Source organism: Pristis pectinata, chromosome 18 (assembly GCF_009764475.1).
Source record: "Pristis pectinata isolate sPriPec2 chromosome 18, sPriPec2.1.pri, whole genome shotgun sequence".
Classification (NCBI taxonomy): Eukaryota; Metazoa; Chordata; class Chondrichthyes; order Rhinopristiformes; family Pristidae; genus Pristis; species Pristis pectinata.
The window spans coordinates 19,786,978-19,813,094 of NC_067422.1; the positions used below are offsets into that span (position 1 = coordinate 19,786,978).

The following is a 26,117-nucleotide window of genomic DNA, read 5'->3' on the forward strand; positions in this document are numbered from 1 at the left end:
GCAGCCACTTTACCAGAAGTGATTTGTTTTTTCTTTTATCTGTAGGTTTGGTTCATATGTCTATAGAGTCACGGACATCTATGGGTACACTACTATACTGTAGTAACTATTACAGAAAGCAAAAGCATCTTCAATCTGTTAGAGAGGAAGGGCTGCACAAACATGTGCTAAAGTGTTGTGTTTCTCCTCAGTTTAGGGTCGAAGCAGTTTTAATTAAAGAGCTTGAGTTTTAGGGTTGGTGTTTTACATAAGGTTATGGCAGGATTTAAAATTTGAAGACGTTCAGCTCTTTGCCCACAGAGGTTCTTAGAGGTTCTTAGAGGTTCTTACACTGCAATAAAAGTACAACCTATGTGTGCCTGTAAGTGTGTGCCTATGTGGGGATTTACGTGCAAAGACACACGCTCACAAAATACATGCTTGTGTTGTTTTCTGCGCAGAATTCCAGTCACTACAGTAAGAGGGGTTATTAATGCTTACCATGGTGCCAACACTGTACGTTGCAGCTGGTGCAATTGTGTGGTGGTATGGGTCGGCTGCTGCATAGACTCTGCCATAACTGGAAAACAAAGAGAAATACTTTTATTACAAATCCAAGTCAAGAGCCACAGTTCCTTTACTTTGGGTACACCAAACGTAGGATGAAGTACTCCCATCTTGATAACACTGTGCCTACTTAAATCTGACACAAATTCAGAGAGTCAGACAATGACCATGCGTGCAATCTACGCCTATGCTGCTACTTTTCGAAGATTGAAGTAAAAGTAAAAGGAAAATGTTTCAATATATCTTTTGTAAGGTAGAAATAAAAGCAAAGACTCTTTAAACCCAGCAGTTAGTTTTTGGCATTGTACCCAAACTCTATGTCCCCAACAGTTATGATATACAGCTCAGATATACTACTTGGCTATCTTTTCAACTGAAAACATGCAACACTTCTGAACTGGTTCTGCTCCTATCTAAATGTTTTGTTTGTTAATTGGCTTTATATACATCTATAATATTTCTTGGGCAATTACACCAGTGGTATGAAGAATTTCACCACAGAACTCTAAGCATTGCCACAGTACAGTAATCAAATTGACGTGGTTAACTATAAACTTTCTACTAGAGGGCACTCCAGTACAGAATTAACAAATGAATATTATTCTATGTGTGCATGGTCTACCACTGAATGCTATCACTGGACAATTTCCCTTTGAAATTACTAATCTTCTGTTATTTCAACTGAAAGTAGCTGATATACAAAGACACATTTTCAAATAGTGCTGTATCTATTCAGAAGCCTGATTCTTCAAACGGTATAATTTTAAAAAAGGGTTTAAGACTTTGTTCAAGAATCACACACACATTTGGACCTTAATGGGACCTTAATTTACCCTTAATGGATATATGTGCCTGTGATGCTGCTGCAAGTAAGTTTTTCATTGCACCTGTGCACACATGTACTTGTGCATATGACAATAAACCCAACTTTGGCTTTGTTCAAACTTTACATAATTTGTAATAACAAGGAGGTGTTACATTGAGGGTGGACTGCACGGTACAGCAACCTTCACTTTCATCCACACCATTGATAGTTCAAGCACAAACACCTGGCTAGTAATCGCTTGCATAGTGAATCCAGTTTACGTCACTATTGCATTAGGGTTTGAGTGAGTGACTGTTTCAAGGTAATTTTCAACAGTTAGAAATGTGAATTTAGAAGACCATAAGACATAGGAGAAGAATTAGGCCATTTTGGTCATTTCTATGGCCTTACATTTTGAGAGTGTTGGTGGAAAAATGCAAAACCCATTTCTTTTTGTATCTGACCCATTCATTGCCATAAATAATAATCTCAAACATGTTTTTGATCATGTGATGCGACTCCAACAAAGCCCCAGAAACTTTTGTGAAGCAGTTACAGAAAAGAAGAAAAAGAAAGTCTTGCTATTACTAAAATACCTTTATAAATCACTGAGCTGGCCTGGCCCGGAATGAGCTGAACCTGAATATGTGTTGATAAAGCATAGATTCAAGCCAGTTTAAACCCAACATAAAGAGTTGGGTCCTGAGGGACTCAGACTGTGTTGTCAGTCTCTGTCATAGATGCTGTAATTTAATATCTATTTCCATATATAGTATGAAGGAGATAAAATGTCCAACCTTGCCACGAGCTATTTAAATGTACACTTCTTATAGAGGAGGCAACTATCTTGAAAGAGTGGGGAAATATGGGAAAAATAACATTTTAAAAGTGCAAACAATATATGAAACAATTCAAGAGTATATCAAGGAAAACATGGAGCTAATTACATGTTTTTACCTGCTTGTTAGAAAGTTCACAGTGTTAAAGAAAAACTATATTGAAAACCTGAGAAAAAAACTGGTTCTGTCCGTAGAAGTCACATCATGAAATCAATGCTGAAGAAGCCAGTCCAATATATAATCAAACAAGGAAATATTTATTTAAATCATCCTTCCAAATTCACTGAAGCACTTTGATTTGACTGCTGTAGAAATGAATATTACTCAGTAATTAAATACTAATGCTAATTTTTTCCTCTCCAGTGAGCCATTTGCATTTGGTAAAATGATCTGCAGTGATGTAAATTGAAATGAGTTGAAAGAAAGACTTGCACTTACATTCCTTTCTGAATATCTAAAACAGTTTAAGCCAAAGAAGTAGTTTTTAACCAACTGCTGTAATGTTCGAACACAGCAGCCAATTTGCTCTCAGCATGCTCCCAACACAGAAATATAACAATGGCCTGTTTTTGTGATGTTGATTTTGAGGTAAGCATTGCTGTTGCATTGCTGAAATTTTGTTTTTTTAACCCTATCTTACACCCTGACCCCCTCACATGCTGTGCAGGACATGACTCTAATGGATATGGGAACTCTGTCTCAGACATGACCAATGGACTCTGGGTGCTGTTCCCTCCCCATCAGAATTAATCCACAAGAGGTAAGACCAATTGGCTTTCCTGGAGACTTACAATATTCTAAGGGGGATGGGAAGATAAGATTTCATGCAGTAGACAATGATTTGCTTATAGTAAATCTTCTGTAATAAGTGCCAGTCCCTCTTTAGTTTTGGGCCTGAGACTCCTCTTTCACTTGTCTTTGCACCCTGGACTCCGAGACTAAAAGTCTAACCTGTTGTTTCCGTCAAATGCATGTATGTATCGTGTACTCACCCACAAGTAAATGAGCACATGATACATGCATACATTTGAAGGATCGATTGATCAGCAATGGGCTATATGTAAATCAGGAATTCAATGGAGCTTGCCCCCATGTTCCCTTATAAATCTGCCTACCAGGGTAATGTGGAAACACCACCCTAAATTACTTGAGCATCTAAGTAACACACCAGTGAACTATACTTTCAAACCTATATCAGAAGTATAGACCAGGATGTTCTCATGTTCAGCCTTTGATATGTACAGAGTTAACCAATCTCATCTAGACTGGTCACTTCAACCCACCTAGTCACCCCTGGATGCTGGGCAAAGAAAAGAAGTGCGTCCACCTGTGAAATCTCCCCAGTGAACTTTGTTGGAAGGTAAGTGTGAATCTGAGAACTACCAGATTGGGCTGTCATTGAGAGCCCCATGGCCATCAAAACTCATTGTCAAATGAAGAATGACTAGTGAAGGGAAGCTTTAGAGAGATGCTGGGATCTGGCAGACCATAGCCAAGCAAAGTGTGTCCAATTTCAGGACAGAAAAGCAAGAGATGAGAGTAAATGGGATGTAAACGGAAAATAAATATAGGTATTTCTTCAATTTAGCATTGTAACAGCTTCTTAGTAAATGTGATGAACTGCATACATTTTAGGAACCACAATGAAATAAACCTCTTTCTTCCTTTTCTAGTCTCAGTGGTTGAATGCCTGTGTTATGACCAGCTGTGCACTGCTTAGGCCTTTTGTGGTGAGCTTTACAGTTGTTTAAAGAGTTTAAAGAATTTATCTTTTCATTATGTTCTTGTTATGAGCTAATAAATAATTTTTAATCGTACGTTTGTTTCAAACCCATTTAAAAATCACAGCCTTGCCTTCAGCAAGGCTGCTCTGGTAGTTTCTCTTATGACGGTCTCCTCTGACATGCATTAATAAAATGAATGTTCGCCTGGAAAAGCCCACACCATCAGTTATAACTGGATTCCGCAGTTTCATCTTTTTTTGGTCAAAGAAATACTTTCTAAAACAGCAAATGTATTGATCTGTGTGATTGCCAGCAAACATCCAACATCTCAGATACTTCTTTAAAGTGACGGACTGCAAATGAGGTCTGTGTGCTACAGATAACAAGGCTGCAGCAAGTGACAAAGCAACCTTAACCAGGAAAGAGGGAATTCTGAGGGAGTCAAGTCGATCACGCTGCAAATGATGTAATACTTTAAATGATATATACATTTAAATCTGTCATCTTTCCACTCAGAGGATTTCTGTGAAAGGACGAATGTCTGGGATATTTCAAAAGCCAGAAAGCATCTGCTTTTGAATAAATTCATATACTTTTCATCTGGGAAAATCCTTTAAAACTACACGTACTACAAATTGGCAAATTAATTCAGTGATGCAAATGGTGATTAGATTCTCTGAAGGAAGATGACCATCTTAAAAGGAAAAACTGAAACATGTCATAGAAAATATCGAACATAGTAAACATAATTTCCCCAGTCTCTTTAAATGCAGCATCTTGTCCAGAGCTGTATGGAGATTCTGAAAAAAAACAGACATGAAGCAATTACAGTGTTTAACAAGCTGGAACTGAGGTAAAAGCGATTGACTACAATTTCCTCGCTAATAATTTTCTTTTTCCTTTTTTAAGCAGAAGCATAATATTTTCCCTTTCCAGTGATTCCAGTTTACAAAAGTTTTTGGAGAAGTATAGTTACCGTTGCCTACTTTACTTCCATACTCTGAGAAGCAAATGTGGCATTCACTTTTATTTCTATTAAATTTAAAAAAACGTTTCTCGAGTAGTGAAGGATTTGCTTTCCTCGGGCATTCCCACTTTTCTGTTTTCACCTTCCTCTGTTCCCTCGGGCAGCTATGTAAAATCTGAATTCTTCAGCATCATTACTGGCACCAGCGTTTTACATTTTATTCCATTTTTATTTAATTGACTGAATTTAAATTTCTCATCAGCTGTAGTGGGTTTTAGTTCCAGGTTTCTGAAAAGCAACCAGCCCAGTGACATAATCACTCTGTTACTGTACCCCAAGCACGCCTGAGGAAGATGTGGTTCAGTCATATTGCTAATGTAAAGTAAAATACAAACCATTCTGGGACCGGATTTGTGGCAAAAGTTTCATTTCTTCAGATGGGGCATTGGCATTACTGCAGTTAATTTCCTTGTAATTCTGTTCACTGTTATCGTGGTAAGTCACTGGGTGCCAACAAAATGGCTTAGAACTGTTTTGGTTCTTCTCCAAAACAATTTTCAATAAGCCAACAATTGTTGGAGCTTTGACCAATGGACTGAAAATTTCGACATCAATATCATATAAACTCACATGGTATCATAATGAAGAGCAACTTAAAAAAAGAAATATGTACATGATGCTATTCGAAGACTCTGACTATTGTCAGTGAAGATTTTTCCAAGCCCTGACCAACTCTGCCCAATTTTTAATCCAGTTTAGTTAGTAACCCTTGGAAGTTAATGAGGTGTCCAAAAATACTGATAAATGTTAAAATATTTTGATAAATTCAGTAGAAAACTGTGTTTTAACTCTTAATTCTCATGTTAATATCTTGCAACGAGCTAGAATTTGACTGGATTGCAAGCAATCTAGAAAAGTCTCTGCTTTATAGACAATTTTCTCCAAATCATATCCTGGTGGGGTCTGGAATTCAATGCCTAAAAGGTAGAGACAAATGTTGGTGCATGTATAAAGGACTTCCATGATCCCTTGATGTGCCATAACCAACAAAGCCACTACCAGAGCTGGAAAGTGGAATTAGACTGGATACCTGTATTTATCCAGCATGAAGAGTGGAGCAAATGGCCTCCTCCCATTGATTCCTATGCACCTGGCCACTTAAACCTGCATGTTTTATACTGGAGTACGGATAATGGCATTGAATTAGTCATGCCCGCAGTTTCCAAAATCCTTAAATTTCCATTAATAACAGCGCTACCAGCATGGCCACCGCTGATAGAGTCATAGATTCATAGTGTTATACAGCACAGAATCAGGGCCTTTGGCCCAACTTGTCCATGCTGACCAAGTTGTCTATCTGAACTAGTTCCATTTTCCTGCATTTGGCCCATATCACTCTAAACCTTCACTATCCATGTACCTTTCCAAATGCGGTCATTAGCTTTATATGATCAGGAGTCCATAACAAAAGTCACATTGGAAGATTATAACCTCCATTTCCATTGTCACGTCAACTAACACACTTAAATGGTCAGAAATTTCCTTTACCAGGAATTGGCACTGCTGTATTCACCAGCATCTCTGACTTTTCAGAGGGTGTAAAGCTGTTGAAGTTGAAAATTCACCTTCATTTCATAAAGTGAGCTGAAGAATTAGATTTGAAAACATTTTTATTTAGCTCACCCACTCTATCCACTTCTCCTGCTAGAACATTCAAATCAGTTAAATTTCCAATGCAACAATGTAGGATAAAAGAGTTCTCCTGGGGAACAGCATTTGCTTTTTACTTCCACACTAACTTCAGATGAGTTCCACTTGAAATGTGCTCATTTGTAGTTTTGGTGTCTTTCATACTGCAGACTTTTTAAACTCATGAAATTTTGCACAGAAATAATGTTCTGTTACTTACATTAAGGGATGCAGAGACATCAAGGTAGGGGAAGGCTCAGGCCACCAAAGAAGGAACTTTTCATTTGAATAACTTGCACATTGATAGCTCGCTGCCAAAAAAACTGGTGTTCAGTCATTCCACTATTGATAAGGTCTGACAAAATAACTGGTTTGATCTTTATGACCCTGAAGCCCTCAGGCATGCCACTTTCATGCCTTCTACGAAATGGAGATGGTGGAGACAAACGTTTTGCACTGACTTTCCAACAGGGCATACCTTCACTAATGATACAATATAGAGAAAACATGGCTAAGTAGTTCTTGATTAGCCCTAAAACCACAGCAGAGAGGCAACATTTTCTAATATTCAATCAGTGGTTCAGTTTTCGTTGCTACTTTCCTCAGTCTTTAAACCTAACAGCAAAGATAGGAAATAGCCTGGTCAAACCACCAGATAACAGATATGGGGCAGGCACGGTAGTGTAGCGGTTTAGCGTAAAGATGCATTTCACTGTGTGTTTCGATGTACATGTGACTAATAAAGATATCTTATCTTATGGAAAGTACAACACAGAAACAGGTCAGGAAAATCAAAAAAGCTATAGATGCTGGAAATCTGGTAATAGAAATAGAAAATGCTGGAAACACTCAGCAGGTTAGGCAGCATGGTTTTCTAACTTGTTTTCTCTCTTTCCCAATTTTGAGGAAGGGTCTTTGACCTCAAACATTAATTTGTTTTTCTTTCTGCAGATGCTGCCTGACCTGCTGAGTGTTTCTGGCATTGCTTCGATGCTGAAGGATGGCCACATGGCCGATGTCAATGTTTATTCTCACAAGAGCCTTGTTGCATCCCATTTCATTTAGCCTTATCCGCAAAACCTACTCCATCTCGCTTATCCCTGTTATTACCCTACCTTCTCCGAAAAGTATCTAAAGCTCCTAGAGGTGAGTCTGATCTTCCTGGTTTTATTTTGAGCTCCACACCCCCTTATGAGTCACTTTGTTTTCAACAAGTACTTTTATACAGAAACCAGGATAAGAAAGAATGGACATGGTATGATTTCAGAACCCAAGCCCATTCAATAGCTGTAACTTTGGATCTGATCCATAGACAAAAGGGTTGCACAGCATAGCTGACATTACCAGCAGGTATCAAACATAATATTAAAGCTGGATAACTGACGACTGTGCAGTTTTGGAAATAAGGTGGCCTTTGAGTATGAACTCTGGATAAAATCAGGGACAGTTCATCCCTTGTGACCAGAGTGATAGGCACAATTTAGCACTTTAAAAGATGTTCAGCTTTTTGGCAGTTGGTGGCTGACTTGCAATTGAATATCTCACACTTGGGATTTACTCAATGCTGACAGTTCTACTCTGGAGATTCAACAAGATTGTCAGTCAGTATCTCAGCACTATCACCATTAAATCTTTCAGTGAGCAACTGTCCAGTTCTTCTCTTCTAACCTGTACCATTGGTTTTTTCTTTGTTATATCAGCCTATGCAAAAGCCAACTGTTAGTCAACCTCAAAATATACAAACAGTTTGAAACCTTGCAACTACAAATGAGCCTCTGGTCTCCTTTAGTCTTGTTGTTAATGAAGTTGGAGGAAATTTTATTTTAATTTTAACTTAATTTTAGCTGCAGGTGTAGAAATGCATTCCCAGTCAGTAGGGCTAAATGTGTTATATAATTGTATCGGTGTATTGGACAGCGGTATGAATTTCACAGGTAGGATATGACGTACCAAAGTGCCTATATAGTGCATATAGCCTGACCAATTAGAGGTGAAATTCTAGAAACTATTTTTTTACAGCTTTTATTTCTAGTGCAAAAAAGAGAAAGAATCTGCAAGGAAAATGGACTCACCAAAAAAGGCAAACTGGGAGGAAAATCAAATTTTAAATTCATTCTATGGGATCTGAGTGTCACTGACAAGGCCAGTATTTATTTCCCATCGCTGTTTGCCCTTGGGAGGCTGGTGGAGAGCTGCCTTACTGAACTGGTGCAGTCACTGTGTTGAAGTACTCCCACAGAATTGTTAGATAGGGAGTACCAGGATCTTGTGCCAGTGATGGTGAAGACACGACAATATATATCTATGTCAGGATGGCATGTGATGCGATGGCAAAGCTGCAGGTGTTCCCAAGTTCCTGCTGCCTTGTCCTTCTTGGTGCTGGAGGTCAGAGCTGCTGGAGAAGGTAGGTGAGTAATTGAAATGTATATTGTGGATATTACACAGTGCACCATGCTGGAAGGTGTGAAGTTTTATGGTGGTACATGAGCTGTCATGTAAATGGACATTTTTTTCTGGATGGTGCCAAGTTTCTTGGCTGTTTTTGGAGTTGTTCTCATCCAGCCAAATGAAAAGTATTCTATCACACACTTGACTTGCCCTGTATATTGTTGAAAGGCTTTGAAGTCCCAGAAGGTGAGTTACTTGCCACAGGCCACAGGATACCCAACTTCTTACCTACTTCTGTGGTTACAGTTCTTGTGTGATGAATCCCCAGAATTTGACGGAGGGGCATTTGGCCAGAGTAGTGTCATAGATTGTCAAGGCTAGGTAGTTAGCCACTCTCTTGCTGGAGATGGCCATTAATCTGACACTTATGGGATGTGAATGTTACTTGCCATCACCTCAGGTCTAAATGCAGACAAGGTCCTGTTGCAAACTGCCGTGGACTTGATTATTTGCTGAGGAGATGCTGAGGGTCTTTGTGCAATTATCAGTGAATACCCCACAATTTATGATGGAAGCAGTTGCAAATAATTGTGCCTAGGACACTGCTGTGAAGGACTCAGCCATCTCCTTTGTGTGAGGTGTGACTCCAATCTTTGCAGTGTTTTCCTCTTATGCTCATTGACCAGTGTTATCAGGACATAGTCAGTCAAAAAACTGACTTAATGTTCCAGGTATTCACTCTCCTCTCACCTCTAGAATTCAACTCTTTAGTACACAGAATATGGCTGCAATGAAGTCTGGAGTCAAAATATGATACTGACAAAATCCAAATTGAGCATCAATGCGCTGGTTATTGGTGAATAAGGAATGTTTGACAGCTTTGCCGACAACATCTTCCATCACTTTGATGATCATTGTGAGTAAATTAATGAGACAGCAATTTGCCAGATTTGATTTGTTCTGCCTTTCATGGACATGACATACATGAGCAATTTTCCATATTGTCAATAGATAGCAGTGTTGTAACTACACAGGAACTGGAAGCACTGCTAGCACCGGAGCATGTCTTCAGAACTAATAATGGAATGTTACCATCCTATGGCCTTCACTGTATCTATTGCTGTGTTCCATTTTTTGGTGTAACATAACTGGTTTCTGAGATGTTAGGGCCCTAGGAAGCTGAGAGGGAACTTCTGGATGAAGATGGTGCAAATTCTTCAGACTTGTTTTCAGCTCAGACATGAAAAACACTGCAAAGGTTGGAGTCACACCTCACACAAAGGGAGATGGCTGAGTCCCTCACAGCAGATTCCTAGGCACAATTATTTGCAGCTGCTTCCATCATAAATTGTGGGGTATTCACTGATAATTGCCCTGCCATCACTGAGAATGGAGGTGTTCTTGGAGCTTCCTCCACCTATTCATGGTTTACTTATCCAGCACCATTCAAGACCAGATGTTGTAGGATTACAGCTTTGACCTGATGGCTTCATTCTGTCTACTGCATGCTGCTCTTGTTAGTTCACTTTACCAGGCTGAGACGTCATTTTCAGGTACTCCTGCGCGACTCCTGGAATTCCTTTCTGCACTCCTATGGAATCAGGGTTGGTAGCCTGGGTTGATACTAATGGAAGTGAGAGGTATATACCAGACCATGAGGTTCTGGATTGTAATGGAATACAACTCCGCTGCTCCAGATGGCCCACAGGACAGATGTTGTGGTTGGGACATGTGAGAGCTGGTGAAGACTTCTCTGCTCCTCTAGCTCTCATGTGCTCCATCTACAGAGATCTTTGCTACAGAGATGATGAGTCTGAGCTTTGGAAAATTCTCCTCACATCTGAATAAAAGAATGCTCCAGACTCCTTTAGAACGGACAGCTTGGAAGAAATTTCTGTCTTTACTTTTTGAAAATCAAGCCCTGAGATGTACCTCAATGTGTCAGTGTGGCACATGCTTCATGCTGATGGTTCAGTCTAAAAAGTAGAGTCAGAATATTCTTTAATGCTGCTCATTTTGCAAAGAGTAAATCAAAGCTGCAGGTTCAGACTGGAACACACAATGGAGTACATCACCAAGGCACTAACACTTCTCGGGGTTGAGATGACAGTGATACACTGCTTATGTTCTCATCCAGTCGATGACGACAAATGCATGCTACTGGTGGGAGGGCTCTGCCACTGACCACACACACTGAAAAACCATGGGCACGCTGCCACTATTTGTAATCCATTAAAATTCATGGTTGGAAAATTGCAAACGATCGCACCTGCAAATCAATGGTCAGTGGTACAGACTGCCCAGGGGTTGCTTCCATTCATATAATCTGCAAACAATATCAGCTCTTACTTTCTAATCTGCTCCAGCATATGGTTCCTAGTCTATCTGACACTTCATTTTAATGCATCCTAATGCTCCCAGTATCATCCGCATGCTCACAACAAGATATCTTTTGATCAGAACTTGAAATGCCAATCTCTTGCCTATTTCTATATTGTGATCCAATTATGAGGCCCTAAGGCAAGTGCAGAAATTTAAATTTGTTAGCTTTTGGAGGGGTCCTTAACTCTTCAAGGCAAATACGTGCATATGCACTCACTAACAATGTGTCTCTTTTTTAGATGATTACTGAGAGGTTTGTGCTTGTCCAACCACCCCTTGAACATATCCCTAAATGAACCCATAAAATAACTACTACTTATTATTTATTTATTTGGTCATCACATGGTTTTGGTCCCCATTTTTAAGGAAATATATATTATCATTGGAGACAGTTCAGAGAAGGTTGACGAGGGTGGGATTGTTTTATGAGGAAAGAATGCACAGTAGGGTCTGTATTTATTGGAGTTTAGAAGAATGACAGGTGATCTTATTGAAACATGTCCAATTCTTAGGGGGGCTTAACAGGGTAATTTCTGGGAGGATGCTTCCCCTTGTGGGAGGGTCTAAGACAAGTGGGCATGGTCTCAAAATAAGCAAGTGCCTATTTAAAACTGAAATGAATTTTTCTCTCTAAGGGATGTGAGTCTTTAGAACTCCTTGCCGCAGAAAGCCGTAGTGGCTAAATCCTGGAATATATTCAATGCTGAGTGAGGTTTTTAATCAAGGGTTATGGGGAGAGGATGGGAAAGTGGACTTGAGGAAAGTTGGATCGGTCATGATCTTATTGAACGGTGGAGCAGATTCAAGGGGCCAAATGGTCTACTCCTGTTTCTTTTTCATATGATCTTACAATCAGCTTGATATTAAGTTTAAGTCTTAACCCACGGAATGAATGGATCAGGCAGTGGTTCTTAGTTTAAGTAAGTCCATCGTTACCTTAACACCATTACAACAAACCTCAATTTATTTACAATCATGCTTATGTACACAATATTTAACCAACATTACTTTTCAACATGCTTTTTTTCCCTGAGTTTGTAAGGTGTGCAGGGTCCAGGACATTAAGATGCATTTAATAAACACTTCACAAACTGTATTTGTTAAAATAAAAAACAGACCAGTAATACTATAATAAATGCTTAGACAACTTCACAGCAGGCAGGACTCCCTGTTGTCATCGAGGCTTTGAGATAAGTGTAAGAGGTGAATGAAGGGACAGCCTACAAATTAAGCAGGGAGCCTGCTTTAGCTGGTCATACCTGTCACTGTACGCTGCGGCTGCGGCTGCAGCAGGCTGGGCATATCTGTATGCTGCGTAGCCTCCCTGGAACAGAAAGAAGAGCTTTGTTACATTCTGTGTGTAATGGACTGGCACTGCCATAAATGATGTTTGTTCTGGAATGCAGAGGCGGTGAAATGGTCAGAGGTGATGAGCAGCTTTAAGCAGTAGGAACTGAGGCAGTCAAACAATGAGCAGTGGACTGATAGTCACTACCTATTACTGCCATTTGGCTTCAAGAGCCAGTCAAAGCATTCCTGTGGCCTTTAAAGAGTGCCATTTACTGCACTTCACTAGGTCATTACCAGTGTTAAAAGTGAAGCCAGGACAAATTCCCCACGAAAAGAATCCTTCTTTGAGTTAGTGCAATGTCCAAAAATGATGTGTAATTTCAAGCTGCTTGAATAGAACAAAGATTATTGATGTGAAAAGTCTGTGAGACATGTTCACTGGTATCTTGACATGACCCGCCACTGCAGATAATTATCTATCCACATTCTCAGATGACAGAGTATCCGTGAAAACAAGCAGACACTTTAAAAAGCAAACAGAGTTAATCCTTGCCTGTAGAATGCTAAACCCACTTACTTCCCCTGGTGAATTACCTCGGCTCTTGAAGATTAAAATCTGTGTAAACATTGAAATCTAGCATCAGGGAATGATTCGCCTTGTCAACTATTTGGGGCCTTTCTAATTGTTACACTGTTTTTCAGGGACATGCTTTGGATTTATTAAATCTCATCTTTTTGAAAACTATGAGATAGCATAACACTGACAGAGCTGAATTTCATCCTTTCACAAAGTTTCAAAAGATGCTTTTAGCAGTTGTTAGATTTGTAGTTTTTTCAGATGCTTCTTCATCCTTCATGTAAAAAAATAATGGTGTTATGGATTTGGTGGTGCTGCTTGGTGCTCAGCTTGAACTGCAGTTGAAGAGCTCTTAAGTAACACATGGATGTGTTTATAAGAGACGCACTGGAGAATTGACGTGCCCTGTAACTATCTATCATGCCCTCTCCAATACATTAATTGCTAACACCAGACTGAAGAAAACAATTTAAATGTTTTGTGGCACTGCTACAATTGTGTTGCTGTCAGCTTTACCATTGCTGGAAGTACCACAGAACTTGCCCTCGCAAGCTTAATGGAATGTTACTAATGATATCGATAACAGTGAAAATAACCAAGGGAAGAATGCACTCAGTGTCAACTGCAGGGAAGACTATGTGGCTGGGTCCACTTTCTTCTTGTTTCTTGTTGTGACTTTTTGTGACTACCTGGGGACATTTGATGAAACTAAAATCTTCTCATTTATCAGAGGACTTCTGTACAAATCTCATGAGCAGTGGGAATCCATTAGTAGCTGAGATATTTTCCCCACAAAGAAGGTGACTTCTCATTATTTTGAACTAAAGGGCCATTTATATCATATGGCCAAAGCTCTAGAAGTTAGAAGGCATTACAGTTAACAATGGGGATATGTGCTCGGACTTTGGAATGCTTGAATGGACATGCATGAGCTGCAAAGCTGAAGCTTTGGGTAGGCCCAGTGACCTGGCAAAGTGTTCAGTGTCTCAGCAGTGCATGCTGTAAGGGAATTAGGCAGTGCTGAGACTTCGATAAAAGATGCAGAGAGCATGGCATTGACAGATCGATCTGAAACCTCAATACAGTTAAACCCCTCACCGTGTGAAGCACGGTGTTAATTAAAACACTGGGATACAGCCTGGGCCCCTGGCATCATGCCATCTTATTCACTTCTGAAACAGCAATTGAATGAATGCGACTGGGTGTTGCAGGGTCCCACTGAGGGCTGCCTGTCTAATAAAGTCATCCCCTCCCTCCCCCTTATGGGAGTTTTAGGCTCATTAACATTCAGATGGGATTTTTTTAAAATATTAACCTAGAAATTAAATTAAAAGGTAAGAGAAATCATGCTGAAGATAGCTTCAATTATACAGCTCTTCAAATAAATCTCTCATAAACCTTTCACAAGGACCTTAAGTGATTCCTAAACAGCGGCCCTCCTCTCGAAGGTTAATGGTTGTTTCTTCACAATCTACTGCAGCCAATAAATCTATGGTAATTTCCTCTTGGTACACTGATAATCTGGGTCCAGACCCCAATACACATCACACATAGCTGCTGCTCTCTCTCTCTCAGGATTAGGGTTCCCTTTTTTAAATACAAGGTGTCCAAAAATGTTTTGGAATTTTTACTTGCTACAAAGGCAATTCATGTCTCACTGGGAGACAGTTTGTTGCTGTGGATTCCTTTTCTGTAGGGATTGGATGGAATAATTTGAAACTTAATTCACTTTGCAACCTAAAGGGAGACATTGTTGGGATCAACTCATCCAGGTCACAGTGGTCAGGTAAGAGGTTTATGCCATCTCTGGATCTTAATATGTTAAGCAGCCCTCCTGATTAATGTGATTTTCATGTTTAACTAATTCCTTTGTCTCTCTATTCCATTTATAATGATGTGTTCCGAAATATTCACAGGCAGTTTCTGTACCCGGAGACATAACCGTGAAGTAAGCCATTCAACTCTTTGGGCCCTACTCCACCATCCAGTCAGATTACGGCCAACTCTGCTTACAACCTCTCAGGAATAGCAATCTGGTGAACACTCCAGGAGCAGATTGCTGTCATGCAATGGTGTGTACAACATCAGAATAAATGCCAGATGTACCTCACTGCAGAAGCAGGTTGGGAAATCCAATCAAAGCCAAAAGGTCAACTTACAAAATACACAATTAATCTAAAACATGTTCTGCATTCAGGCACCTGACATATGCAACAGGGATACAAATCAATTAGCAGCCTAAAAGTTCAGGACATTTTAGGCATGTGAATCTTGCACCTGAATATACTTGATTCCCTTGACCTTGGTGGCCGTCTTTTGTTTCATCTGCATATCAAAGTGGCTTGTCCCAAGTTACAGAGTCTTCTGAAAAAGATTCCTTCACCTGCACTTGCTCAGAGGCTCTCTTCAAATCATTGGATGACTTTGCCAATTCCTTTTAGAAATTGATCAGTAGTTTCTCTCTCTTTGAATACATTAAATCTACAAACTTCCTAAGTTTGAGGTTCTTAAATGTGTGTCTGATGTGCGATAATTAACTAATAATTTTTGCTCTTAAAGAACAGAGAGATGCAAAGGTAGAAACTCTCCTGAGGTTGCATGCAGTAAATGCACAATATAATGACATATGTCTGTTGAGCTTGTTGAAATTCAGTTCCATTGAAATCATGGGAGTGAATGTTGGAAGTGGAGTACAATGCACAAATGCTACCACATCACATATCAAGCACATGCACCTGAGACCAGATTATGTGGCATCAGTGTTTTCCTTGGGTAATGCAACATTTTGAGTCCACAGGAAATTTCAACAGACTTAGGTGTTGGCAGAATGGATGCGTTCTCTTTTATAACGTCCAGGTTGTAGCCAATGAGGATACGTCAGTCTAATATTCCACACCCAATCCAATACAATTGTATGTTAAGAACTTCCAGAAAACTCGCAAACATTAAAATCCTGTTGTTCAGGCAAGATTTTGGCCAGGGATTAACGAATAAACTTGAGCTGATTCATTCACTGCTACATTGGAAACTGTATGAAAAAATAGTGGGACACGTTTTTGCAATACAAGCTTAGGAAGTTTACTGTGGGGTGTATAATCAGTAATTTACATCTGTGCACCAAATTTGGTCCTGTCATTTTTCATAGAATCACAAAATCAAACACCTGAATGAGACCATTTGGCCCTATGTTCCTGCACCTAAATTTCATTACCAACCTTGTAGGAATATGCTGTATCATTAAACTCGGCATTGTAAACAATTGTGCCCAAGGGAGGCATAGAATTTGGACCATATTTCTTCTCGAATAAAAATTAAAGTTTGAAGCCATCTGAACCATTAGTCCACAGACATTAGGCACAGCTTGTTTAAGAACCTGCAATTGGGGAAGCTTTCCAATTTTTCATGTCATTCTCACTGATGTCATTAAGATACATTCATAGAAACATGATACAGTGCAGGATTTAGTTGCATTCTGAAAAAAACTGCAAAAATGATACCATAAATATGCCTTTGATTCCTACATGCCCATAATTCTGGGCTAGTTATGATGCCTGCTCTGAACAAACAAACAAACATAATTCCATTAAATTCACATGTACAGCTCTTTAGACTGGGGGGTGAAACTACTGTAATAAGCCTTGGTATATGGAAAAGCAGAGAACTTGTGCATGTGAGCCTGAGACACTTGCACTCAAGGCATAAAGCAAACATCTGGCATAAATGACACTGAAATTCAGAAGTAGCATAATTAAGCACCATAGCACATTTGCACACATTTCCTTACTTTTTTACGCTGGAATTTACTTTAAACCCTGCCTGCCTCTGTCTATTGGACATACTACACAGAATGTACACCCATTTCTCCCTGGACTCCTTCATCATGTTTACACGACAGCTTTCGTTCTTAATTAATTAATTTGTTTACAACTATTAATTTGTTGTTTTATATGATGTTTTACAGCATGGAAATGTGGGCATCTCTTTAATGCTGATGGTAGCAAAGGAACTCAGCGCTGCATGAGCCAGCCTGAATGTGAATGGCAGCCCTTTGGGATACTGTGCTGCAGTGTAGCCTGAGGCTACTTATTTCCATGAAAACCATTATAGTATAAGTATTGGCTGCAATGGAAGCCAGTGGCTTACCTAATGGACCACAAACTTAAAAAATATGTTTCACATTATGAAGTTGTGCAATATTTAAAGCTGGTCTTTCCCCCTCTGCAACCACCCCCCAAACTGTAGATTGCGTAGCATACATCCGCCAGCAACCCTTGTCCTGTCATCCTATTGTTCACTGATGTCCACCAGAGATGTCCAAGATCTTTCTTCCCCTACATCACTGTCACTATAACCCTCTCACAGCCCACAGTCACAACTACTCCACCCCCTCACTCAAACACACACACACACACACACACACACACACACACACACACACACACACACACACACACTCTCTCTCTCTCTCTCTCTCTCTCTCTCATGCTGTGGAATTGCTTAAGCAATGGTGAGAACTTTTTACTTACAAATGGTGGTTTTGTAGATAAACATTTGGCTTTATAGTCCATGGCAATGATAAATATTTGACATATACATTTAATATCACAACTCACAATCGCAGGATTAATTTTTTCAACAAAATGATGTAGAGAAATGCCTGTGACAGTAAAAATATAAGTTAATGGTGACTGAAAAAAGGGAATCTAAAAGCAAAAATGCTGGAAACACTCAGTAGTTCAGGCAGCATCTGTGGAGAGTGAAACAGAGTTTACGTTTCAAGCTGATAACCTTTCATAGGATGAAGGCTCATTGCCCTGAGACATTCTGATGAAAGTTCATCGACCTAAAATGTTAACTCTGATTCTCTCTTCACAGATGCAATCGGGTCTGCTGAGTGTTTCCAGCATTTTTAGTTTTTGTTTTGAAAAAAATATTGGCAGGTTTTGTGAATCCCAGTGCCTCAGTCACAAGCAGTCACTGCAACTATAGCTGGAATATGAAAGCCATCCATTACCTTTTTAGCCCAATAAGCCTGTTTTGTGCATGCAGTTTGGTGCTCTGATCATGGCTAATGAATAACAATGAGGCAATCAAACAAACCATGAAGAATGAAGGTAAAAAGATTTAATAACTGGGTAATTAAAAGCTTTGTGGAAAAATAATTGCAAATCTGCTCTAAAGACGGATCATCAATTTTTGCTAGACATTTTCAAAGTCTTCCCCAGTCAAGTAAGACGGTGAAGGTTTCTGCAAATCTGTGAAGAGAGGCGTAAAAGGATGCACAAGCAAACCTTTACACATGGCTATTAAGTCCCAAAATCTGACAGGGCCAGAGTTTCCTGAACATAAGCCTGGATGCTATGGAGTATGGAGGAAAATCATACTTTTAGGATTTCACTTCCAACAGAGAATTTCCTTTCCTTGGATTTTCCATCTGTTAGAGTTGAAGGGTATAGCTGCCTTCCTTAACTGGAGAGGGAAATCCTTACTTAGCCATTGTGATCCGGTAATACCAAGCATCGGTAAAAAAAACAAAGACCCAGATCAATATCAGTAACTGGTTGACCTTGTTGAATAAAATAGACTTAATAATCATTGTCTATCAGTTTCAAAAATGTTCCTTAAACTTTGAAAAAAATTTAAAAGACCAGTGCAAGATCTTATCCAACAATGCCATGAGACTGATACTTCCAGGGAGTGTAAATAAGACCCCCCCCCCCCCCCCCGATATTGATTAAATTCTTCAGAATTAGCATCAGCTTCAATGCAGTTGAAAAACTAGTGATAGAACATCTGCAACACCTGACTTAATCTGCTGGGGTCCAATCATTTCTGATCGTGCCTACAACCCGGGTTAAGGTCCTTCAATTTTATCTAATGTCGGTTTTATCACTGTGATCAGTGTCAGCTGGACAGGAGGATCATTATCTCTGCATTGTATGAAAGCATGAAAGCATTCTTTCAATACACCAGGTCAGCAGCAGTAGTAACTCAACCTTTAGTACCATATAATACGTAACTGTAAACTTGTATTCCATAACCTGAAAATGATTAATATTATCTATTAAATAAGTTAAAAGAGACATCATTGGTTCTACTTTAGTCATGTTTGGTAATAATATCTGGTTCTATACGTGTTAATGTTTAACCTGTTACCTCATAGTGGTTTTATATGCAGGAATAAACATGCTAAATCTTGAGAATCCTTCATTGATGCTTTCTTGTCTGCACTCTTCCTGGACCTGGTGTTATTAAAAAATGCTTTTGCTAAAATTCTTTCATTAGCAAATTTAATAAGAAGGCAGCAATCTCTCATCTCATTATTACAAAATCATGGTAATTCAAGTTCCAACTTGTAACTACTAGGTTTAAATGTTCTTTTTGAGGATTTATTTTGGTTTGACTATAACCTTCATCTGCAAAAAATGTACTCAAAGTTATTTGATAGGATAAATTTGTTTAAGATGATTCACTCTCATCTTGATAACTGTTAGTTATCACTGAGTTTTTAATATTTGTTAATGCTGGATTAAGAATTCTAATTTAATTGGGTGCTTGCCAAACCAATTCTACATTGGAGTAATCCTATCTTTTTCCAAATATCAGATGTATTAAATGAATCTAACCAAGCACCACAAGTCCACTTTACTACTGATCAAATACCCACCTCTTAAGAAGGTCAACTTATCGATATCCAAGTGTTTGCATGATTTGAGCTCAACATACATATCCAACTGAATTCCAATAATTTCAGCTGTAAGACTAGACCGTGTTGCAGTCTAAATTACACAGCTCCAATAATGGTGACAACAGTCAGCTGAGACTTTTGCTAATCAGTTGACAACGATTGAATTTTAAAACAATACTCACGTAAATTTCTGCCCCATAAAACCCATCCTGGTACACAACTCTGCAAAATAATAGGAACAGCATGAATTATCTTTTACATATTTGATTATAAAATGCCGCTCATAAACCTGGTTTGATCAGAGGGCAATGCTCTACTAATAAGCAAAATCCATCAGCTACAGGGTCTGCTCTACATTCACACCAAACCGATAAGAAGTAACATTCCTTTGTCAAGTGAAACTTGTTCAAATTGAACCTTCCTTAATATATACTGTCCCCAGAAGGCATGTAAGAGTTCAAATGATCAAGTAACTGAGATTTATATATATAGTTTTCAACCTGTTGCTGATGTGCTAACCAATGCCAAAAGAGGTCTCATGTTGGCAGCTCTTGACTGGAGATTGACATTCTCCAGGCTGTGTAGGAGCCTCTGCTCTTGTGGTTGCAGTGCACAATGGGAAGATTTCTGAGGTTTTCACACAGATGTCACAGCTTAAATCTTGAGAGCCTGAAGGTACTTTTTAATCATGGGTTTGCCTCTCCACACAACAACCCTCCCCCCCTCCCACTACCACCCACAAAAAAATACTATAAATCACAGACAGATTCCACTAATTCATGGTTATACTGCTGTACAATGGAGCAGTTTGCACTCGAATGGTGCTTTGACAATGAAATAGAAATAAAAAGCTCTCCCAGCTCAAACTGCGGGAATGTTGATATCTAAACTGTCGTGATTTTCTGATGAGATGAAGCTGCTGTTGATAAATTCTATTTCTTCTATATACTTCCTATTTGCATTCTGATATTTAAGGCTAATGTAGAGAAGCGGAGGTGGTGTAGGTGCAAGGTCATTGTGTATGACGAAATTTTATACAAGGCACTCACCTCCTGCAAACAGCAAATTATTAACCGAAAACATCAACTCCCCGAACATTGTACAATGAATATATTATTTGGGGAATTCAGCTACTAATGATTTTCTTTACAGATTTTGTTAAGCTTTAGATTATATATGAAAACATGAATAATAAATACAGATGATCTTAAGAAATTGTTGAGGTTTCTGTGCAGTTTTTTTATTCCCTGGTAAGATATTTGTTTCAAAGAAAATGTTAGCATTAATTTCCTTTCATGCTACATTCAAATAAGAAAATCCAATGTGAATTTACTCATATTTGGATTGATAAATATTTTAAAGAATTGCATAATTTAATTTCTCAAGAAAAAGCAGAGATGAATCATAATAATATCGTGTTATCAGTGATCCAATTACAGACACCAACTATCTGTTGTTAATCTCTCAGTCAATAGAATCAACGTGCCACTTAATATGTGAAGTAAAAATTGAAAATGCGAGGAATACTTGGCAGGTCAGGCAGTTTCAGGAGAGAAGGAAGAGAAAAAACATTTCAGGTAAATAACCCTTCCTCAGAGCTTTTAATGAGAGACAATTGAAACATTCACTCCGCTTCTTTCCATAGATGCTCCTGACCTGTTGAATATTCCCTGTATTTCCACTTTCATTCAATCATCCATTTGTCATTTAATCTCTCCTGCATGGTAGATGATAGGTACTTTAATTTTTCATATCCTCTTTTTCTCATAAAGACTTTCAATTTCCAACCTTTAACATCAAAGTTTCAATTCTGAATGGCATAACTCCAATTTTATTTTGCTCTCGTTCTGAATTCATCCACCAGTGTAAATAGTTTTTCCTGTATCCAGCCTATTGAACCCACTTGTTATTTACACATGTCGCTCAGATCATGGCTAAACAAGCGAATAAAAAATCAAATACATCCCAGCCATTGCCATAATTTAACACTTCTGGAATTCTATTCAGTCAGTTCTGTCGTGTGTCCCCTTCAAGGCCAATAGTTCTTTCCAGAGACTTTATAGCCAACACTATTCCAGAACAAGGCTTTATACAGATTCAGTCCCAAACTCTTGAAATTCAGATCAACATTCCTTTACTCTTATTGATCATTTTCATATTTGTGCACTTGGTCTTGCAGAGTTGCCTTCCTGAACACCTAAATCTTTTGTCCCCACCACATCTCCTAATCTCTCATCACAGAAAAAATATCCTAATTTGTTTTTCATGATTCACATCTCCTAACATTGTTAGTACAGAAGATTAAGAGGAAATCTAAGATTATTAAAGAAATTTAAAAATAATTAGAATCTTTTGTTCTGATGGGGGAATCAAAAATAAGAGGCATAACCTAAAAAAAGGCTATTCACAGGGAGAAAGCACTTCTTCAAATAAAGACCTGTGGAAATTGGGTAAGTTTCCCCATGCCCCTGTCCCTATCTCAACCCCCAACCTCAAGGAAGTTATTGAGATTAGCTTTATTAAAAAGTTCAGAACTGAGAGTACTAGAATTGTGTTAAATAAGATCATTAAGGTTTCTGGATCCATGATTTAATGCACATTTCTGCAAAGGGACATTGCCTTTCTGATCAGCATACCCTTGCCTAGGCGTTCAGTCACTTTTTCCCTGATAACAGGGTCCAGTAACCTCCTGCTCTCTTGCTTCACTGACTGGTCTGCAGTTATCTTGCTTTTCCTTCCTCCCTTCTTAACTAACAGTCACACTGGCGACTTTCCCATCAAGCAGCTTAATTTCTGAAATGAGGGCACTTTAAAAATGACTATTTGTTCTAGTACTCTGGGGTGGATAGAGTCAGTTCCTGAAATCTTGTGTATCTGAATCCCATTATTCTCCTCATTACCATTTTATTTAGATGAATATTGTTATGGTTCACTCTTTGGCTCATTTTTAAGTTCCTTTGTGGTTAATATGTTGCTTCCACACTGTGATGGTTCACAGTCCTGACGCAGGGCTTCGACCCAAAATATTGACAATTCCCTTCTCCCCGCAGATGCTGCTCCACCCACTGAGTTACTCCAGCAGATTGTTTGTTGATCCACAGTACTTATTCAATAAATTTGATGTTTCTCTGTTGTCCATTTCATTCTAAACTGCTGCTGTATTTTATGTACATATTCACCTTTCTCCCCCGCTACTCTGCTTCTCTCAATAGATTTTTAAAGCCTTTTGTTGTTAGCTTTATGTATTCCCCTTTTACACCTCAGGTTATTTGTTTTGTAGCTTTTTGTTGGTTTTAATGCACCCCCACCCCCCACCATACCCAGTCTGCTGGATTTCCATTTCGCTTTGCATTTGTGTAATCTTCTGTTTAATCTGACAGGCCTCCCTAATTACTCATTGTGTATAACAGCACCTAGTCCTCGAGAGCAAGACCCCCTTAGATATTATTCAGACCTGTGCTTGTGGCTTGGCTGCAAAATTCAAACTGGTAACTGATAATACAGTAAGAAATATCAGGCTGTATGGAAGCTAGAATGAAGTTCGACAGGATAACTAGTTTCATATCTTTTACTCATCTTTCTAGTAACAAATAAAGAGAATAAAAATGCTAATGTGTGTGACTCCTCAATCACAACCCCACACCCACCCTCTCTCATTTGACAGACTGCAGAATGCTAAAGGATCCTGGTGAAAAGGTCGATCTTTTACTTTTACACCAATATTTAGAACAATTATCTAAATGGAAGGAGGGTGAAAAAAATGAGCCAGAGCTTGCTGCTTTAGTCCTCTCATTTGGAAGTGCCATTCTTGAATGCCCATCACCACATATGTATTTCCCTGGTCCGGAAGCCGAGGGCCAACCTTGCTGGTTCTCCACATCCAGAATTCTAGGTAATATAATGAACTCCTGCTGTTTTGACAGTTGGCTAAACCCTGTTCTTCAGCACTGCCTGCTCTAAAAGGTGCAACTGTTTTTCAACATTTCAAATATTGCTGGTATTCAGCAAGATTTAGAAACCATTAAAACTGAAATTATTTTTAAAATTTAATATTTCTAAATAATATTTAAACAATCTTTAAACGCCCCTAAAATATCAAATAATGAAAACTATTAAACTAAAGAAAACTTATACTTTCCCTCGTACTCTTGATTATTAGGTCTTCCAATCACTATTGAAATCAGTGGGGCTTTGGATCCTGCACAAGATCTGGCTCACAAAGGACCTTAGGTGCAATGTACCTGCATGATGATGGGGAAACTCAGCAAAATTGGGCTCCAGTTCTGGACTATGCACAGTCCAGGGGAGTCCACTACCAGACTGAACTGTCAGATTCAGCCTTACATACACATCTGTCATTAAGTCTGTGACCTCCGTGTTTGATGGCACATGCGAGGAAATCGTGGACTCACTGTCACTTAAGTGGCTAAATGCTTGGAACCATTGGCATTAGCAAGCAAGATCCAGACAATTAATTAAGCACATTTGTAGTGAAAAGTAAGAACTTCAAACATAAATTGAGGACAAATAATTTTCCTATTAAAACTTTAATTAAAATGCTTTCCAGTTACGCATCTCTGCTGTATAAAACAAATAATCTTTCAAAAGCAAATTTGTCCTCTATTTCATATTAACTAGCTTGTAGCAGCTCACTTCCACCTTGTTACTGCATCATTTGCAGCATTTTTCCACCAGTTATTTTTTATTGGCAGAAATATTTATCGTCTATGTTTTTCTTTAAATTAGGAAGAATCATTTCTAAAGGTTGTACAGCTCTGAAAGGGCACAGTGTTACAAAAGTGAACTATTATAGCTTCAATTTATAGGGATTTTAACTTCTGGGCCATACCCTGGATTAATGATTGGAGTGGAGAGGTAATCTTTAAACCCGTTCTTTGTAAACAATTTCACTACAATTAGCATTTTGTGAAAACTTTTCCCCAATGGTGTGCCAGAATTCTCATTATGTTTTACAGCTTCAAAGTAAAACAATTCACATTGGTAAGAGTAGAACAATGCAAAAGGAAATGTCCTTTTGTAGAATCGTCTACGGAATGCTTATAGAATTTGCTTGCAATTTATGCAAATTATTCTTGGTGCTAGAGCATAACACCATCCACATGTCAAAGCACACATGTAGATGTACAGCATGTCTTACCATGGCCATATCTGAATGGCACACAAAAACAGCTGCGATGGAAGTTAAAACTGGATCAGTTGCAGCACACTTAGAACAGGCTCATAACATCTTGCACTGAAGATCTATTATTTCATATAAATTTAAAGAATTTAAATTCTAAGAATATAGTTTGCACTGGACAGTTGACAAAGGACCATTAAATAAAATAGATTTGATAAGTGCAGAATGATTTTGCACTGATACTTACGCTCCATACGTGGGGATAGGTGGAGGTGGGGGTGCAGCGCGGAAGGTGTTGTAAACAGCGCGACCTCGCCCCCGTAAATGAGCTCCTCTGTAAGCTACAGCTGCTCCAGCTGCTGGGTATGGAAAACCAGTCACTAGAGACAAAGAGGAAAATCAGGTTTACCAGTGGGCCATACATTCATTACAGCTCAATTAGAAGCTAAATTGATTAACTGCTTCACGCGAGTACTTGTTTGATTGAGCCCATTATGTAGCATATTGCACACAAAGAAAAATATCCCAAACAAAATCTTTCTTCAAACTTACATCTTTCTAGCACTGCTCATGGACAGAGAAATCTCTAAGAGTTTTAGAGGTAAAATAACAAAGGACGTTCGGGAGGGGGGGGGGGGGGGGGGGAGAAAAAAAGGGGGAGGTGGAGGGGGAAAAATGAAAGCACAACTGAAGGGAAAGAATTTTGAGTGATTTAAAAAGAGGGTTATGAGTTAGTTATTGTAGAAGAGCATTCCAGAAGGTGATAAGTGTGAAGGGCTGGGGTGAATGATGGGAGATGATGGGTGCAGGGGTGAGAGGTGTGCAGCTGTGAGATATGGGGAGGTGAGGGTATTGTTGAGGGAGGTGAGGGGTGAGGGTTGATAGTATTGTTGAGGGAGGTGAGGGATGTGGTGGAGTGAAGGTCATGGGGATGAGAGGTGAGGGATGAAAAGCAGAGCATTTGTTAAATGATGAGAGATTGGTTAATGTTGATATTCAAACGTATGCTTCCAGATGTCATTGAAGTCCAACATGCAGGTGCAGCAAGCAATGAGGAGGGGCAAATGGCATGTTAGCTGTTA

General features: G+C 39.0%; 1 protein-coding gene across 15 annotated transcripts in view; it reads right to left on the minus strand.

Moving 5' to 3' along the window:
• rbfox3a (RNA binding fox-1 homolog 3a) overlaps positions 1-26,117 on the minus strand; it is a 994,762-nt gene that overhangs the window by 10,117 nt on the left and 958,528 nt on the right. For all 15 annotated transcript variants that reach the window (XM_052032864.1, XM_052032863.1, XM_052032858.1 and 12 more), the window contains 4 exons: positions 25,283-25,415; positions 20,078-20,117; positions 12,600-12,664; positions 481-559 (listed from right to left, as the gene is read on the minus strand). In XM_052032864.1, coding sequence (XP_051888824.1) covers positions 481-559; positions 12,600-12,664; positions 20,078-20,117; positions 25,283-25,415 — 317 coding nt within the window. The remainder of the gene's footprint in view (positions 1-480; positions 560-12,599; positions 12,665-20,077; positions 20,118-25,282; positions 25,416-26,117) is intronic.